Source organism: Hyaena hyaena, unplaced genomic scaffold (genome assembly GCF_003009895.1).
Source record: "Hyaena hyaena isolate Hyena2069 unplaced genomic scaffold, ASM300989v1 scaffold_95, whole genome shotgun sequence".
Classification (NCBI taxonomy): domain Eukaryota; kingdom Metazoa; phylum Chordata; class Mammalia; order Carnivora; family Hyaenidae; genus Hyaena; species Hyaena hyaena.
In genome coordinates, this window is record NW_024080727.1 from 926,497 (window position 1) to 946,286 (window position 19,790).

Here is a 19,790-nt window from a genome sequence, read left to right on the forward strand (position 1 = left end):
CAGCAATGCAATTCAATCAGTAATCAAAAATCTCCAAAAAACAAAAGTCCAGGACCAGACAGTTTCACAGGTGAATTCTACCAAACATTTAAAGAAGAGTTAATTAACCCATTCTTTTCAAGCTATTCCAAAAAATAGAAAAGGAAGGAAAACTGCCAAATTCATTCTGTGAGGCCAGTATCACCCTGATACTGAAAACAGATAAAGACATACACACAAAGAGAATTACAAGCCAATATCTCATGAATATAGATGCAAAACTCCTCAACAAATATTAGCAAACTAAATCCAACAATTTATTTTATTTTATTTTTAAAATATTTTTTAATATTTATTTTTGAGAGGGGGGAGGGTAGAGAGAGAGGGAGACACAGAATTCGAAACAGACTCTGGGCTCTGAGCTGTCAGCACAGAGCCCGACATGGGTCTCAAACTCACAGACAGTGAGATCATGACCTGAGCTGAAGTCAGACGTGTAACCGACTGAGCCACTCAGGCGTTCCCAACAATATATTTTAAAAAATCGTATACCATCATCAAGTGGGATTTATTCCTGAGATGCAAGGGTGGCTTAATATTTGCAAAACAACCAATGTGATGCATCACATCAGTGAGAGAAAGGATAAAAACTGTATGATCATCTCCATACATGCAGAAAAGGCATTTTACAAAGTACATCCATTCATGATAAAAACCCTTAACAGGGTTAGAGAAAACATGCCTCAACATAATAAGGCCATCTGTGACAAACCCACAGCTAAGGTCATACTCAAAGGTGAAAACCTCAGAGCCTTTCCCTTACACTCAGGAACAAGACAACGATGTCCATTCTTACCGCTTTTATTCAACTTAGTAATGGAAGTCCTCACTGCAGCAATTGGACAAGAAAAAGAAAGAAAAGGCATCCAACTTGGTAAGGAAGAAGTTAAATTCTTGCTATTTGCAGATGACACGATACTCTATACACAGAAAGCCCTGAAGACTCCACCAAAACATTACTAGCACTGACAAATGAATTCACTAAAGTCACAGGATACAAAATCAATGTGCAGAAATCTGTTGCATTCCTATACACTATACATAATTCCCATACACTAATATTGAAGAAAGAAGAAAGTGAAATTAAAAAAACAACCCCATTTACAATTGCACCAAAACAATAAAACATCTAGGAATAAACAACCAAAGAGGTGAAAGATCTGTACTCTGAAAACTATAACACTGATAAAAGAAACTCAAGAAGACACAAAGAAATAGAAAGACATTCCATACTCATGGGTTGGAAGAACAAATATTGTTAAAATATCTGTACTGTCCAAAGCAATCTCCAGATTTAATGCAATCCCTAACAAAATACCACCAGCACTTTTCACAGAACAAGAATGAACAATCCTAAAATTTGTATTGAGGCACAAAAGACATTGAGTAGCCAAAACAATCTTGAAAAAGAAAAACAAACACAAGTTCAGATTTCAAATTATATTAAGAAAACAGTAGTAAGTAAGCCAGTATGGTACTGGCATAAAAATAGACATATAGATCAATAGACTAGAATAGAAAACCCAGAAATAACCCCATGATTATACAGTCAGTTAATCTTTGACAAAGGGAATGAATATACAATGGGAAAAAGACAGTCCCTTCAGCAAATTGTGTTAGGAGAACTGGACAGGCACATGGAAAAGAATGAAACTGGACCATTTTTTTTTTACCAGACAAAAAATAAAACTCAAAATGGATTAAATACTTAAGTATGAGACTTGATACCATAAAAATCTTTGAAGAGAACATAGGGAGTAATCTCTCTGACATTGGCTACAGCAACATTTTTCTAGATATGTCTCCTGAGGCAAGGGAAATAAAAGCAAAAATAAACTAGTGGTACTATATCAAAATAAAAGGCTTCTGCACAGCAAGGGAAACAATTAACAAAACTAAAAAAAATAACAAAACTAAAAAGCAAACTACAGAATGGTAGAATATTTGCATATGACAGGTCCTATAAAGGGCTAGTATCCAAAGTATATAGAGAACTGATACAAGTCAATACCCAAAAAACAATAATCCCATTAAAAAATGGGCAGAAGTCATGAACAGAGATTTCTCCAAAGAAGTCATACAGATGGCCAGTAGACACATGAAAAGATGCTCAACATCACTCATCATCAGAGAAATGCAAATCAAAGCTCAAGTGAGATCACCTCGCACTTCTCAGATTGCCTAAAATAAAAAACACAAGGAACAACAAATGTTGGTAAGAAATAGGCACCGTGTTGCACTGTTGGTGGGAATGCAAATGGTGCAGCCACTGTGGAAAACAGTACGAGGGTTCCTCAAAAAAATTAAAAATAGAACTAACCTATGATCAAGCAATCACACTATGAGTGTTTATTTACTAAAATAATGCAAAAACACTACTTCAAAGGAATATATACACCCTTAATGTTTATAGACGCATTAACTACAGTAGCCAAATTATGGAAGCTGCCCAAGTGTCTATCGATAGATGGATGGATATAAAGATGGATGAATATAAAGAAGTGATAAATATATGTGTATATACATATAAAATGGAATATTATATGATACTTTATATGTATATAAAATGGAATATTATTCAGCCAAATATCCATTTGCAAAGACATGGATGGAACTAGAGAGTATTAAAATCAGTCAGAAAAGGACAATACCATATGATTTCACTCACACGTAGAATTTAAGAAACAAAGCAACCAGGGGCTGCTGGATGCCTCAGATGGTTAAATGTCTGATTTCGACTCAGGTCATGATCTCACAGGTTGTGGGTTCAAGCCCTGTATCGGGCTCTCTGCTGGCAGCATGCAGCCTGCTTGGGATTCTCTCTCTCTCCCTCTCTCTCTGCCTCACTCCTCTTCATGCCCGTGCTCTCTCTCTCTCTCAAAACAAATAAATAAACATTAAAAAAATTAACAAAAAGAAACAAAACAACCAAGCATGGGGGTGGGTGGGGAGAGCGAGAGCGAGAGCGAGAGAGACCAAGAAACAGATTCTTAACTATAGAGAACAAATTGATGGTTACCAGAGGGAAGGTGGGTGGAGGAGCTGGGGGAAATGGATGGGGATTAAAGAATATACTCGTCATGATGAAAAAAAAAATAAAATGATTAAAATAAGAGAGACCACTTCTAGTTTGTGATATCAAAGTGTGTTATCTTTGAGTCTTCTCTTCCATTTACCAGGCAGAAGGGCACATTTTCGGAGCACCTTCCCTCTGAGCTTAGGTGTGGGTGGGGACCAGGCCGTTCTTGGGGGGCACAACAAAGGCAAATGCTATGTGCAGATGACCATGTCACTGACAGTTCATATCAGTGCAAATGTGTTAAAGGTGGCATTTTGAGGAGAATTGCAAAGAAAACATTTGTGCTTCCAACGGCTGCTTCAAGGGCCAGCAGATACCCTCTCCAGTGTGAATGTCTCTGCAGCTGTGATCCCAGGGAGCTGCAGAGGGCTAAAGATTCTCCCTTCGTGTCTACTACCACATGCAATCCGTTTACACTGACTGGTAGTTTTCATTGATGAAACTACATGAAAGCAGAGATCCATGGCTCTCAAAACTGAGTATCAAAATCTCGCCGGCGATTGTTAAAGCTACAGCCACTTATCATACTTCCTGCATTTCTCATTCAGCTTCAGGAAGCAAGGGATAGATTCTAACTGGTGCTTTTTAAGCACAACTCCTCTCATTTTATAGTCTTACAAGCTGGTTAGCCACAAATTCAAGGCCAGGGCATCTCCTTGGAAAATTCTGGTAAAAGCAGTAATTATGAACAGATTCTTCTCCTTCTCCTTCTTTGAGAGTGAGTGAGCGAGAGAGAGACAAAGCAAGAGTGAGAGAGTATGTGAACAGGGGAGAGGGGCAGAGGGAGGCAGAAAATCCACACTCACCGCACACGGAGCCTGATGCCGGACTTGAGCCCACGACTGTGAGATCATGACCTGAGCCAAAATCAAAAGTCTGATGCTCAACTGACTGTGCCACCCAGGTGTCCCTAGAAACAGGTTATTATTAACCATAAAATTAAAAAAAATCTAACCATTATTCTCTTGGAGTCCAAGATTATAGATGTTCACTTAACAGGAATAGCTAAGTACCACAAGAGGGCGCCATTGTCACAATGTTCTGGCGCTGCACTTCGTCGCTTTGCTGTGTTTAATGACGTTAGCCCAAAAGAAATTTGAAAGATTGGTTCTTTCTTTTATACGTTTCAAGGTACCAAAAAAAAAAAAAAGACATGTAAGACATGGCATGAGGACATGAGATTATGGGAAAGAACCAAAAATAAAGTACAAGGAGGAACCAGGGTAAAACAAGTGGAGAAATAAATTCATTTTTTTTTTTAATGTTTTATTTATTTCTGAGAGAGAGAGAGAGAGGGAAAAAGAGAAAGAGAGAGAGAGAGCGCGCAGGGGAGGGTCAGAGATAGAGGGAGACACAGAATCTGAAGCAGGCTCTAGGCTCTGAGCTGAGCTGTCAGCACAGAGCCCAACGCGGGGCTCAAACCCACCAACCGTGAGACCATGACCTGAGCTGAAGTCTGACGCTTAACCGACTGAGCCACCCAGGCGCCCCGAGAAAAAAATTCTTAAAGTAGTACAGGCATTTTGATGGTTTGAGAAGACGCTTCATGGCATCTCCATGCTGGTAGAACAGATAGTAAAAGCTTGATTGGATCCCTCAAAATTTTTATTTTCCCTGATTGCGAAAGGGTGACAGCCAAAACATGAAAGAAATTATTTGGGGGATTCTTCCTTAGAATCTGAGGCATTCTGGGCTAGACTATTGGCTAATTAGTTGGTGCCAGCACCCACGTGGCTAACTGCTCTCATCTCTCTGGGCCCTGGTTTCCACTTGCATCAAACAGGAGCAGTTGCACCAAATAAATTGTCTGGGAAAATCCATGGTCTTAGTGATCAATATTCTGTTAATATCATCTTTGGGCTTCAACTTGTGGAAAACTGGTACCATATTTTGGAGGGTTAAATCAATAATACAATCATGTAACAAAAAATCAGATGAATATTTAAGTCTCTATTGGGAAATCTCACATTTTCTCTCGACTTCCAAGTCCCACACCTGGAGCTTTTCTTCCCTTATTTCTTTTGCATCCTTCTACTGTTTTGTTATAAAAACACTAGCAAAATTCTTTTTCTCTCTGCTTTTTGTTCTGCAACACATCATACACCATCTCTGTAGGGGGAGAATGCTTCCTTGCTCTGTTTTCCATCTGCAGATTATTTCATTGTCTGATGGATGCACCATTGTTTATTTCTCTATTCTCCTATGAAATGGACACTCGGGTCTAATTTTTTTATTGTCACGAACCATGTGGCAGAGAATAACCATGTCCAAGGGTCATTTTGTACTGGTATGGCTGGAAGACAAATCCTCAGAAGTGGCATTGCTGGATTAAAAGTAAATGCTCTTGTATTTTGCAATTTTGACCAAATTACCCTCTAAGTAGGTTATATGATTTTGCTCCCAGTCTGTTGGAGAGTCTCTTTTTCTGCAGACTCTACAACAGAGTGCATCATCATACCATTTTTATTTTGAACTCCTGTAGAGGCCTTAATACCAGATCTGGATAATCATCCTTACAACCCAACAGATAGGTGATGATGTATTTATGACCCTGGCATGGGCATGATAACGCAACAGGGCATGTGAAAAATCAATGACATGGGGTCATTTGAGCAGGTTTTATGTCATTGATGTTTCTTTAAATTTTTTTTAATGTTTATTCTTTGAGAGAGAGAGAGAGAACAAGAGCAGGGGAGGGGCAGAGAGAGACAGAATTTGAAGCAGGCTCTAAACTGTCAGCCCAGAGCTCGACACAGGGCTCGAACTCACTAACCGTGAGATCATGACCTGAGCCAAAGTCAGATGCTTAACCAACTAAGCTTCCCAGGCGCCCCTGTTGTCTGTTTTCTTATTCTTGCTTCCCACCCTATGTGTTTGTGGATATGAATTTTTGCTGCTGCCTCAATTTGTAGCTTAAACCTTCTTCTGCAACTCGCACATTTTTTTTCCCCAAGCAATTTTATGCTTCATTAGGCTGTGAGTAAAACAGAGAGAGTCTGAGTTGTATATCCATCTGGAGAGCTTCCACGAGGTGACCAGGTCTGACCACCGTATGTAACCGTCAAGGTGCCCATGCTGCTGACCAGAGCTTGCGTTCTGATGGCGGGACACTCCCTCCCCCCTCCCGTGGAATTGAAGCTTTGTCTTTGTGCAAACTTTCCAGCTGTGGAAACTCCGGCACCGCTCTAAAGATTAATGGCACTTCTTGGCAAAGGATGGGAAAAGCAAACTTCTCTGCTATACAAGGATTAAGTCTTAGCCTAGAGGCAAACTGTCCCCGGCCTCTGCAGTGAGGTTATCTCACAGAGAACATTCAGGCTGTTTCTCAATAGAGCCTGTGCTGGAGTCAGCCAATGTTTCCTAGTTAGTAAGATTATGTCCCATCCGGCCAGCATGCAGAGTGGTGCTGAGTTTCTTCTGTCTCTCAAACACACACACTTGTGTGAGGTGCACACCCATAATGACTCAGTATCAGACAGAAAGAATGGACAGCTGATGAGCAGAGAGCAAGGAAACATGAAGAACATTCTAGCACAACCCGTGTTGTTGGATCTCCTCATGTCTGGAAGCCAGAACATGAGCCACAGTAGCTTGCCCTTTCCTGCATCTGCCTGGAAATGCTGCAAATAGAAGGAAATATTGAGCAAAAGTAATTAGCTAATGAGGACCTTAAATGCCAGTTTAATAGCAGCATTAATAATAAAGTAAAGTTTTATTGGGTTAATAGAGGTTAAGTGGCAATCTTAGTAAAATGGTCATTATAGATTTTCTTCTTTGCAGGCAATGAACAGAACCTTCTGAAAAGACTGATTATTATAACTGCCTCCTCTGCATTTTCTGTTTCTCAAAAAGAGGTGTTTCTAAAGGTTTTAAAAAATGATTACCACTTTTTGCAGGGCCCCCTGTCTGAGGCCCTGGACCTGAGGTCCAGGAGCTGCGTCTTTAAAGAAGCCCTTACAGGGAACTCTGTCGGTTGCTCAAGGCTTGCTGCCAACAAACAATTGAGGTATTTACCAAGGGTTTCCAAGAAATTGCTGCAAATTATATGAAATGTTATACCTGTTACAGGAATTCAATGTATTAGCAACAGAAAAAATAAATGTAATGTGGGTGGGAACAGAGTTGCAATTTGTGAGAAAAGGTTCAGTAATGTAGGTAGAGATGAGTTTTAGTTACATGACATGGGGAATTGCACTGCATGAAGACAGAAGTGAAGTTAGACAGCATGGCATCTTTGAACAGATTTCTAAATATCAGTCTCGAATCATGGAGAAGGGACTTTTAACATGATGTGTGGAAACACCCATTTGGAGATGAGGAAACTGAGCCCCTGAGGTGGGGGCTGAGGCTTGTTCTTGATGGAACTTCCTCATGGACAGGGACGACCAGAACCCCCATTCTGCACCTGAGCTGGCCGGGGACCCCCACCTCAGGTGGCGTGTGTGCCATTAGGAGTCTTCATTCTTATTAACTAAGGGAAGTTTGGGGCTTCCCTTACAAGTTTTTCTGGTTGTGTCTAACACCACTCCCCCCCCCCTGCCTTTTTAAGTTTATTTATTTATCTCATGCTGAGAGACACACACTCAGCATGAGTTGGGGAGGGGCAGAGAGAGAAGGAGAGAGAGAATCCCAAGCAGAGCCCAATGCAGGTCTCCAAACTTATGAACCGCGAGATCATGACCTGAGCTGAAATCAAGAGTCTGATGTTTAATCCACGGAGCCATCCAGGTGCCTCAAACACCACTCCTTTTTTAAGATGAGAAAAATGGTCAACGAGTCCCTCAACTTAAGAGGGAGGGCTCCTAGTGCAGCAAAATCGAGAAATGGTTCTTTCTTCTGTTTGCCGAGGTGAAAAGCCGAGGAAATCAGATCAGCCTGACTTCTCACCTTTAAAAATAGATTGGGGAGGGAGATACAGGGAGTGTGGAGCTGCCTGGCCTGGAGGAGGTTTTGAAGAGGGTACCGTGTGTGCATTGGGAGGCTGGGGGCTCAGATGCACGCCAGCCTCCCAAGATCCTTGCTGGTAATGACTGGGCAGGAGTTTGTGGGGCTGGTGTCTAGACAGGCAGGCCTCCACACTGCTCTTACCAACACCATTTTGGCCCTTTGGGCTGTCACTGAAATCCTTGGTTCCAGGCATTTGCCTTCAGCTATGAAATCCCCACCATTACTGCTCTGCCTCGTGATTCAGGCCTCTGCAGGGGCCCTTGATAAGACATCTTTAGATTCTTCCCAGGGAGAGCGACCTCAGCCTGAGGATCCAGTTGCTGCTTCCCACTGTGCTGAAGCTTCCCCTCCCTATGCCCAGGCTGCACGTAGGAATCAGCCCTTTCCCCAGTGGAGAGGCTCCGGGAGCCCCTGGCCCACTTTTTTATTTTTTATTTTTTATGTTTTATTTATTTCTAGGAGAGAGAGAGAGAGACAGCGTGAGCAGGGGAGGCTCAGAGAGAGAGGGAGTCACAGACTGAAACAGGCTCCAGGCTCTGAGCTGGCAGTCAGCACAGAGCCCGACACGGGGCTCGAACCCACCAACCGCGAGATCATGACCTAAGCAAAAGTCGGACGCTTAACTGACTAAGCCACCCAGGCCCCCCAACCCCTGGCCCACTTCTATAGGACCTTGGCTCTCCTCCCTTCCCACCATCCCCTGGACTGGCACCCCCCTGCTTTTCCTGGGAGGATTTCACTTATGTCACATTCTCCTTGTCCTGGGTGTTCTAAACTGTCAGGCTCAGGCTTTATGGAGAACAGGGAATCCTCTCTACATCATGAAGGAAACACTTCCATTGAGTCTGCCAATGAGGCAGGGGAAGCTATGGATGTAGGGACCAGGGAATTGAGGAGGACGAAACATTTACCAGCCTCAAAATGTTAAGTCCCAATCACATGTTTATATGCTTTTCAGGCTAGAGGAGGAAATCTTCAGGGTTTCAAGCAGGTTAGAAAATACTGAACTCATTAAGTATGTGACCAGATTGAACATCTGTGTCTTGCCAGATTCGTGCTTTATGGAAATCATTGTGAATTATGGGGCTGTTGCTGAATTTGGGGCATCTGGTGACTACTTGGCATTTGTGGCTTATGGTCTTACTGGAAACCCCTTTGGATGGTTTTCAAGGCTGTAATTCATGGTTATATGTTCTGTATTTTTCCCGAGACCACTGCTGGAATCCTGTGTTCACTACATAATGAGTATTTTATTTTTAGATGTGGATCACCTCTTAGGGAGGGAGTCTGTGGGGAAGGTGGGTAATGAACTATTTTTGACATAAATCACAAGTGCCAAAGAAAGTGGTAATATCCGAAGAATAAACAACAGTGACCACCATTCAATTGCAGAGACCGTGTCTGTATCTCCCACAACTTGCCACTTTAAGTTGTGTAATATTTCAAACATTTGGTCAGATTAACAATGAAGTAAGATCCAAAGGATTACCCCAAGCGTGCTTACTTTCTGTCTCTAATTCATTTGATGAAATGAAGGGAACCTGTCAGGCCCAGGAAAACACTTTGCTCTCCAGGACTTTCATTAGAAAACCCCGACTAAGTAACAAGACTAATATTTACTCTATGCAAACATTAGTTGTATGGACACTTTCTTGGCTTTTGTAGCCTTAGCTAAGTTTCTTTTTAAAAAGAGGAAATATATAAAATTTAAAATCCATCCTAGAGGTTTCTTCAAAACCTGTCTCTAGAAATCGCGGCACTTTAATGGATGAACTATGTAGAAAATACTGACAAAGATTCAGGTAGGTTGGGGATACTAGTTGACTCTCTGCCCGCAAAGAATGTAAATAAAAGTAGTGTTCACCGTCCAGAGTATTAACATCACCTATCATGTCTTCAACACCACTTAAAGGCTAGCAGTGTTAGGAGCTTGGGCATTAAATACGCCTTTTTTTTTTTTTTTTTTTTAATTCTTTCTTTCCTTTTCTTAAGCTTCGAAACTAGGGGCAGGGAACAAGGTAAGTGCATTCACGGCTCACTCTCCGAGCTTGCACGTCTCAAACGGCCCCTGCACTGTTTATTCTATATGTGCTCGCTCCTGCTCTTGCCCACATAACGGCGGGAACAAAGGTACAGTGTGAATCGCGAAGACGCGGGGAACGTAGACGGTGAGGTTCGCCTGGCTGGAGGGCAGGGCGTGGGCAGCGGGGTTTACGTGAGGACAGTCTCAGCAGATGGAACGAGCGGTTCGTGCAGAGGTTGGGGACCAAGAAGCCCCTTTCTTTAAAAATCCCTTCCCAGCTTCACGCTAGCAGTGCCTCCTGCGGATGGGGCCGCTTGGAGGGCACGGCCCGGGGAAGGGGACGCCCCGGGGCCCGGGCTGGGCGCCGCCGCCAGGAGTCCGGGCGCGGACTGGCGGGGGCGTGGTCGCCGGGCGGATAACGGGCTGCAGGGCGCCGCGGCTCGGGCCCCCGCCGGCGCCGAGCCCGGCCCCACGTCCCCTCCGCCCCAGCAGCCCAGCCGCAGACCGCGCGGGCGGGGCGGGCGCCTAGCGCGCGCCGGGAGGGTTTTTTTTTTTTTTTTTTTGGTCAAACTTTGGCCACGTGAACCGCCCCCCATTCACTTTTGCGCCAATCCGGCGGCGCGGACGGATCCCGAGAGGGGCCAGGCTCCACCGCCGCCGGGGCCGCTTCATAACGCGCCGTGCGTGACGTGAGGGGCTCCTGTTGCAATGGCGAGCTAAGCCGGAGGATGTGCAGCTGCAGCGGCGGCGCTGGCCACGAAGAGGACGGGGGCGGGCGCAGCGCGAGCCGAGCCGAGCCAGCCGAGAGACGCGGGCAGGGCGGGACTGGGGTGCGGACTCCGCTGCCACAGCCGTCGCCGTCGCGCTGGCCCCGCGCCCCCGTGCGCCAGCGGGAGGAGCCGCCGCCGCCTCGCGCTCGAGCGGCTGCCGGCGCGCGCCGGGCATGGTCCCCTCTTAAAGGCGCAGGCCGCGGCTGTGGGGGTGGGCGTGCGGAACAAAGCGGCGGCGTGGGGCCTTCGGGCGGCTCGGGGGCCGCGATGGGCGCGGCGGGCCCGCGGCGGCCGCGGCGCTGCCGGGGCCGGGCCTCGGGGCGCTAGGGCGGGCTGGCCTCCGCGGGCGGGGGCGGCGGGCTGAGGGCGCGCGGAGCCTGCGGTGGCGGCGGCGGCGGCCCGGCGGGCGGAGCGGCGCGGGCATGGCCGCGCGCGGCCGGCGCGCCTGGCTCAGCGTACTGCTGGGGCTCGTGCTGGGCTTCATGCTGGCCTCAAGGCTCGTCCTGCCCCGCGCCTCTGAGCTGAAGCGAGCGGGCCCGCGGCGCCGCGCCAGCCCCGAGGGCTGCCGGCCAGGGCAGGCGGCGGCCGCTTCCCAGGCTGGCGGGGCGCGCGGCGATGCGCGCGGGGCGCAGCTCTGGCCGCACGGCCCGGCCTCGGATGGTGGTCCGCGCGACAGGAACTTTCTCTTCGTGGGAGTCATGACCGCCCAGAAATACCTGCAGACCCGCGCCGTGGCCGCCTACAGGTGAGTCCCTGCTCCCCGGGAGCCGCCCCCTGTATCCAGCATCCCCGCGGGCGGCCCTGCCGGTATTTCGTTGGCTTGAGCGTTTGCCCGCTTCCCAGACCCGAAGCTCCGCGGCTGTGTTGGGCGTGGGAAGCAGAGGTCAGAGGCGGAATGGGGAACGCTGCTCACAAGAGCTTGTGCTCTGGGGTCAGGCGGACCGGGGTGGCCCCCGTGGGTGTGGTCCTCAGCCCGACTTTGTGCGAGAAGGCACTTTAGCTTTCCACGTCCCAGCTCTCTTTGTTAAAGGGGTCTGATGGACCATCTCTCTCATAAGGTTATTTGCACAGTATCTGTGGTAGTAGTGACAGTAACGGTTATCGTTCGATTCTCTAAAATATGGAGTCTGTCTAGCTCTTGCAGAGCTAGAGCCGAGGTCAGTTAATCTGGTTAGCGCCCTTCCGTAGCATACTTACAGATTTCCCAAGTGGAGGCACTCCTGTAAACGAAAAGGGCTTCCCACTGCGCCCTCGACCATGCCAGTCTGTTGAGTTACTGCAAAGAGAACCTTGGGAAGAGTAGTTCTTGGCCTATGGTAGATTCGGGGTTAACTATCTCAGTTTAGGGGTGTGTGTGTGTGTGTGTGTGTGTGATCCAGTATCTGAGTCCGCATTGGCCATATGAGTCATAAAAGTGGCCGGAATCATGTTCAGGATTAACAAAGGGATTAACCAAAGTAATCTTGAGAAGGGCGATGATTTTGGAATGGCCGATTTGTAGTGGAGTGAATTTGAGGTAGAAGAAAAGTGTGGATTCAATAAAGGGATTTAATGGAAGGTCGTATTTGTGAAGTACAGAAATGCTTACTGTGTGGGTAAGATTTGGGATTCATCTGGCCGCAGAACAAACCAATGGAGGGAGGTCCTCTGAGAATGAACTTTGAGAGGAGTCAGTGTTGAGCAAGGCCAAGCTTGTTACTGTTCTTAATTTACAACCAATACCTTTGAAACTTTGGCTTTTGAATTTAGTCCTGGTCTAAATGTTCAGGCATTAGATGTGAGGGGAGGGGCGCCTGGGTGGCTCAGTCGGTTGGGCGTCCAACTTCGGCTCAGGTCATGATCTCACGGTTTGTGGGTTTGAGCCCCGCGTCGGGCTCTGCGCTGACAGCTAGCTCAGAGCCTGGAGCCTGCTTCACATTCTGTGTCTCCCTCTCTCTGACCCTCTCCCCTCATGCCGTCTCTTTCTCTCTCTCTCTCAGAAATAATAAAAAAAAACATTTAGATGTGAGGGGAAAACATATATGGATTTTGTTCCTCTAAGGAGGAAGTACAGGATTGGGAAAGAAGATAAAAGAGCAATAGAGAATTTGGGCGCTTTCAGAGCATTGATTCTCTGTTCTGCGTGTTTCCATTAGGATCTTGTTTAAAGATCTAGCTTCTGCCAGGAAGTGTCATGAGTGCCTGAAAAGCTTAGATATAGCCACTCAGTGTAAATTTAAACTATGATAGTGATTTAGGAACCCACAGATAAAAATTTTCTCCCAGATCGCCCATGAATTATGTGAAATTTTATACAAATTGTGCTTTTTGACAAGAGACATGTCCACATGTGAAATTGAGGATGAGCTGTATAAATTGTTTACGGAATGGCTTTGAAAGTAAATCCACTTGACTGCCATTGGGTGACAAGCCCTGTAAAATCACAACTTTGGAGATGATTACCAAAGCAGTTTGTTCAAATGCTAGATTGCTCACCAAACAAATAACATTTTCACGGGTTCAGAATCAATATATACAAACCAGTAGGGGTCCTGGTACGCCAGCAAATGTAGCGCAAACTTGACCTACCCTTTCTACACTTGGAGAGGATCTTTTCCCTAAGCCCATGCTTGACCCTCTTCCCTTTAGTCTCCTTTAGCAAATCTCCTACCTCATCTTTTTTGGATGTAGGATTTACATCTCACCGTTTATTAACTTTCAGACAGTTGAGGGAAAGTAGAAACCCAGTTTGCCCTCTGGCTCCAGGTCTTCCTTTTCTGTGACCACTCTGCCTTTCTGATCAAGGAAACCCTTAGGAGGAAACTACCTGCTCGGGTGTTCTGTCAGTTTCCTGCAGTTAACTCCTCTCTTTTCTCTCCCTGATCTTAAGTCCCATTACTTGAACCTTGGGGGTGGACTTAACTTTCCTGTTCGGGCCAACTGCTTCTCAGCCTGTCAACCCTCTGTTTAGACTGGCTGCAGGAGATGGTACAAGACGATTTTAGTTTTGAAGGACTTTTGGGGAAGGCCTGAATTGGGACTGAGGTTACAGTGTGTAACAAAACTTAACGGCTTTGCTGTGCTTTGCAGCCCAGCCTGAAACTCCACACTCCGCTCTTAAAATGGAAATTTCACACACAGTTTGGCATAAAAGTCGGCTTGACTCTTACAGCACTAGGTAGAACTCTCGTTTGGCACTGGTTGTGCTCAGTTTTACATCTCCCCTAAAAGGCACACTCATTTTTTATCTTAAGAAATACACTCATGATTTTAGTTTTTTCTTTTTTAAAATCAAACTATTGTTTGACTTATCGGTTGAAGGAGATGCCAGCATTTTTAGTAAGCTGACAGTATGGTGTACTTTTATGCGAGGATATTGAAAATATCAGAATTAGGTCTCGGGACTAGTTATTGAGATCCAGAAAGGATCTTAAAAAGCCATTTGGAAATTCAGTGAGATCTGCCTTTCTGCACTAACGTTAGTGCATTTTAATGATGGAACAGCCCCATCATTATAGACTCTTACTTTCCCGATCTGCTAAATGCTTGAAGTGGTGAGAGGGGCCACCAAGGGATATTAGCAGTGCAGTGACAGCTGATAGCAGGCAAGAAACAGATTTTAAAAAGGAGGTAGGAAAAAACTCAAAAATGTGGTTGGTCAGAGACCCACCAGGGCTAACTTCTTCGATAGGCCCTCAGCAGACATCATAGCCATTAAGTCAGGGAGTGATCCTGGTTTGTAAGAATATTCAGTTACCAGGAGTACCTGGGTGCCTCAGTTGATTAAGCGTTCGACTTCAGCTCGGGTCATGATCTCATGATTCATCAGTTCAAGCCCCATATCAGGCTCTGTGCTGACAGCTCAGAGCCTAGAGTTTGTCTTAGATTCTGTGTCTACCTCTCTCTCTGCCCCTCCCCCAATCTCTAGCTTGTGTTCTCTCTCTCTCTCTCTTTCTCAAAAATAACTAAACATTAAAAAACAATTTTTTTTTTTTTTTTAAATATTCAGTTATAGGGGCACCTGGGCAGCTAAGTTGGTTAAGTGTCTGACTTATGATTCAGCTCAGGTCCTAATCCTGCAGTTCTTGGGAGTGAGCCCTGTGTCAGGCTCTGTGCTCGGTGGTGCAGAACCTGCATGGAATTCTCTCTCTCCTCTCTCTCTCAAAGTAAATAAACATTAAAAAAATATTCAGTTGCACTTATGATTCATTCCTTTGTTCAACAAATACATGCCTGGCCTCTCTGGGTCCAGACTCTGAGTGTTAAGGACACAATAGTGAAGAGGCTTATTCTCGTGGTGCTTTGCTTCTGTTCTGTTCTAGTGGAAAGGAAGACACTGAAAGGAGGGTTAATGATGGGTACTATGGAGAAAATAAAACAAGGAAAGGGGGGATGGCATCTGGAGAACTTGGTATTTTGGGTGCAGTCTTACCATGGTTGTGTGAATATCATTGATGAGCAAGGGAGGAGAGGGAAGAGCTGGTAAGTTACAAGGCAGGATCCAACTTGGAAGGGAATCAAAGAAGGCCAATAAAAAAAAGTGGACGAGGCCTGATAGTGTCTGGTCTCTTATTCTAGAAAGCCTTTGGAGGGTTTAGACAGGAAAGCATTATGTCCTAAAATATTAGTTGTGCCCATTGTGTGGAGAATGGACTGGAGAGAATCAGGGAGATGTTAGGAGGTGGTTGGAGTAGATGTGTGGGTGGCAGGGACTGGTGTGGTATCAGTAGAGGTGTGAAGTGGATGTTTCCAGGATATATGCCGGAGGCGAGGTAAAGATGTGCTGACAGAATGCTAGTGAGGAGTAGGGCAAAGAGGAATCACAGCGCCTTCTTGGGTCTTGCCTTGAAGCACAGTGTGAGTGGTTGTATCATTTATTGAGGTGGGGAAAGTGAGTCAACAGGTCTGGTTTTGCATAAGAGAAGTTTGAAGAAAACTCAGACACACAGGCGGAGGAATCCTTAGCTTCATAAATGTAGTGAATTTACAAGGAAATTAAGAAAAGGGACACCTGAGTGGCTCAGTTGGTTAAGTGTCCAACTTCAGCTCAGGTCATGATCTCATGGTTGATGAGTTCAAGCCCACATTGGGCTCTTCGCTGACAGCGCAAAGATTCTTGGGGTTCTCTACCCCTCTCCCGCTCTCTCTCCTGCTCACTCCCTCTCTCTCTCTAAGTAAACTTAGAATTTAAAAAAAATAAAAAACAAGAAATTAAGGAAAGATTTACATCTGAGGTGGTTACACTGCTGGAGCTCTGAAGCTCTCTTAAACGAAAATTGCCTAAGGGTTCTGTTTAGCTGGGGTTTTACAAATATATAAAGAAATTTGTTTTGACTTCTACTCTACAGAGTATTTGTTTTCTTGGCAATTTCACTTCAGAATGGTACCTTGATTCTTCCAGAGTGATTTGTTAGGCCAGTTAATGACTGATCATTAGAACCCTGCGTTCTTTGGGTCTTTTGTTACTAGCTACAGTTCATATTATTTCCATATTTTATTCTTTGTTCTTAGTTACGGTGTTTGATACATAGAAGTTCATGTAGTTCAGTCTTCACCTTTCTGATTTTAGGGTATCTCCCCTCTGCCCATCTCAAGCTCAGAAGGTTATTGCCCTGGAGCTATTTTTAAAAGCAACATTTTTTTTTTCTAATTGCCGAAGGGGTAGAAATCATCTCAATCCCATTTCCACCCCCCCTTCCCCAATAGTACATTGTTTCAGTACCATCTGTTGAATAATCTCCCATTTCCCTACCAATATGAACTGCCATCTTCATCATACTCAGAATTCCTGGGTATGTTTTTGGAGTTCTCATTCTGTTCCACTGATCTTTTTCTCTGTTCTTGTGCCAGTACCACCCATTGAAATTATTGGAAGTCGAGTAATTTCTTAATATCCGGTAGACAAGTTCCTCTTTGTTCCTCTTCTGTTTCAAGCATTTCTTGGCTACACTTACCTGTTCTTGCTGGGAGAGTTTTGATACCTTTTGGGTTTTCTTTTTAATTAATGGTTTGATAAAAAAGAAAAAACCATGCATACTTTGCTTTTTAGTCCTTTCTTATGCCCAGAACGCTAAGCTAATCCAACACCTTTTATTTGTTTTGATTCTTACCTCCCCTGGGCTGAAGATGGGGAACTGTTTTGTTCTTTCTTTACTTTCTCAGAGGAAAGAGGTGGATGGTTTCCCTTCTTTGCCCTGGGAGTGATAAAGGGCACCATTAAAGATTAGCATCAGTCTGTAGGGAACTGTGGGAAGAAAGTTTGAGAAACACTAGCTGTAGATACAGGAATCTTGTTGCAAGATGTTGTTATACCAGTTAATGGCCTCTTCCTAATGCTTTCAGTGAAGGCATGCTGTTCTTTTACCAACCTTAATGAGCAAACCTCAGGGTTCCTTTCCTTATTCTTGAACCCAGTAAACTGTGCTTATCTTGAGACAGTTTAGAGCAATACTTTCTTTCTCAGATAGAATTCAGTTTGGCAAAAATTTCCTGACTGCCTCTATAATCCAAATAATCAACCTGTAAATGAACTTTCGGAGCACACCCCATTTCACACTGTGAATTGCCTGTGTAAGATGACCGGTGGAATACGTGGTCCCGAAAAAGAGTTTAGTTTTCTATGCCATCGTTTCAGAGCTCGATGCCCTCAAATAGTCAGAATGTTCCAAGGAAGGATAGCTGTGGACAGAAGATGATACGGGGTTGTATTTTCACTTCCCCTGTCCGTTCATTAAGTTGCTCTTTATTGAAAACAGATTAATACTCTATTCTTGCAGGGTTTGTCATCCAGGGAAGGAAATAAATGGTAATACTGCATGATAAGAGCTCACTGAGTATCTGGGCTAACTGGGGTGGGAACACAGGAGAAAGAGGCCTGCGCTGATTTATGAAGGGGATCAGGAAAGGCCTCACCCACACTCCTGCCCCCTTTTCCTCACTTAATCTTTTTTTTTTTATTTATTTTTTTAATGTTTTATTTATTTCTAGGAGAGAGAGAGAGAGAGACAGCGTGAGCAGGGGAGGGTCAGAGAGAGAGGGAGTCACAGACTGAAACAGGCTCCAGGCTCTGAGCTGGCAGTCGGCACAGAGCCCGACGCGGGGCCCGAACCCACGAACCGCGAGATCATGACCTAAGCGAAAGTCGGATGCTTAACCGACTAAGCCACCCAGGCGCCCCATTCCTCACTTGATCTTGAAGGATGACTAGGAATGTTTGAGGCAGAGACAACAGATTCCCAGAAATGCGGAATAGCAGGAAGTAGTACGGGAATGAAGAGATTGTTCATTTTGAGGCTGAGATCTGAAATCTGGCATTTCCTTTAGAATTTTTCAAAGGGACTTAAAGATGTGCTTGAAGATGTATGTAGGGGTTGGAAATTTCAGGTATCTTTGGTGTCCTTCGTGAGGAACTGTTTTTTTGGTTTCCCTTGGTTTATCCGTACCGTGACCTGTCTCTTTAGCCACAAAAAATGATGGGGCTGACCTATGTTGACTGAAATGAAGGATGATTCACAATATATTTAAATTAAGCAAGAGTAGGTTATAAAATTGTATGCCTGGTATGAGATTCATTTTTGCTTAAAATCAAACAAAATAATCTATGTTTGTGTAGCATAGAAAAGAAAGTGTGAAAGCATCTACATACAACAATGCCAATGAGTTTTCATACTCTCCTTGGCCCTCTTCTGTACTTCTGAGTTTTTCTACAATGAGCAATTATTTTGTAATAAAGCTACAGAACTACAGCTTAAAAAAAGAGAAGAGGAAGAGAGGGAGGAGGGGAGAGCCCTTGGAAGGAAATGGGAGTGCAGTTTCTGGGAGTTAGGTTAGAGGGCACTTTTGTTTCCTCAAGCAACAGTTAATCCTGCCCTGATAAAGTGTTTATTTGGTTTATTTGGTTACTATAACTGTATTTTCTTCAGTTACTCTGACTTCCCAGGTCTCTGGGGTACTTGGGAGAATTGGGTGACAGCATCTTTAACGTGAGGGCCCCTGGCTTCCATATCTGGTGGATGTCAATATCAGCGTCTCTATCTACCCACTTCTGTTGTAGATGGGGGTGGAATTAGGAGGAATAAGAAACTTAGTTATGATTTACAAGTCGTGAAATTGTCCATCCACTTACCTTAATTCAGTGTCCTTTCTGAAGCATTTATAGTGATGGCATTTGTTCTTTAGCTGAAGACCTTGGTTTGTGGATGATTAAAAAAATATGGTGTGGACTGCTCTGATTTGATGTCAATCCTAGGCTTGCAAACCCAAAACCTGAGGATTACTGGAAATGTAGTTATTAATGCCATTAAAATGATTGCTTTGTAAGTAGAACCAAGGTGTGAAGGTGGCTTTTGTGTTGGGGTTTCCTGTCTCTTTCCAACCTGATGCGGGAAAATGATCGGGCAGGATTTACAGTAGCGAAGGGACCACATGGAAGGAGGGTTTCAGAAGCTACCATTTGAGTAGAGTCTTCTGATGTTCAGTTAAATCCAGCTTAGACTCTGAAGAGGTATCCTCAACAGGCAAGTTTCTGCCGGGCAGACACAGTGGAAGTGACTTTTAAGTCTGCTCCCCGTATCTGTGATGACTGTTTACTCAGCCTTATCAGTGGAGTAAGGTCTGCAAAGGGAATGTGGGTGCTACCCTGGAAATAAGTGTGCCGGATGAAAAAGCCAGTAGCTGGCCAGAAGAGGCTTTATAGTCAGACCCCTTTTGCGTTCTGGCTTCCACATTTATTAGCCTTGTGATCTTGGACGAATTATTTACCTGGCCCTGAGCCTCAGTCTCCTCATCTGTAATATATGGGTGACAGTACCACACATACCTCATTGAACTCTCATAGACTGCGTTTCTTTCTTTTTTCAAAAGTTTATTTTGAGAGAAAGAGAGAGAGTGTGCGTGCGCCCGCGCCCAAGTGGGGGAGGGCCAGAGACAGAGAGAATGCCAAGCAGGCTCTGAA

At 44.9% G+C, this 19,790-nt stretch overlaps 1 protein-coding gene across 2 annotated transcripts in view; it reads left to right on the top strand.

Annotated features, from left to right (window-relative positions):
* Positions 1-11,242: 11,242 nt before the first annotated feature.
* CHSY1 (chondroitin sulfate synthase 1) overlaps positions 11,243-19,790 on the top strand; it is a 72,344-nt gene continuing 63,796 nt past the window's right edge. Inside the window, exon 1 of one of the 2 annotated variants that reach the window (XM_039235071.1) lies at positions 11,243-11,603. In XM_039235071.1, the coding sequence (XP_039091002.1) occupies positions 11,281-11,603 (323 nt within the window). In that variant the 5' untranslated portion in view covers positions 11,243-11,280. The remainder of the gene's footprint in view (positions 11,604-19,790) is intronic. The other variant, XM_039235072.1, reaches the window with a different exon arrangement.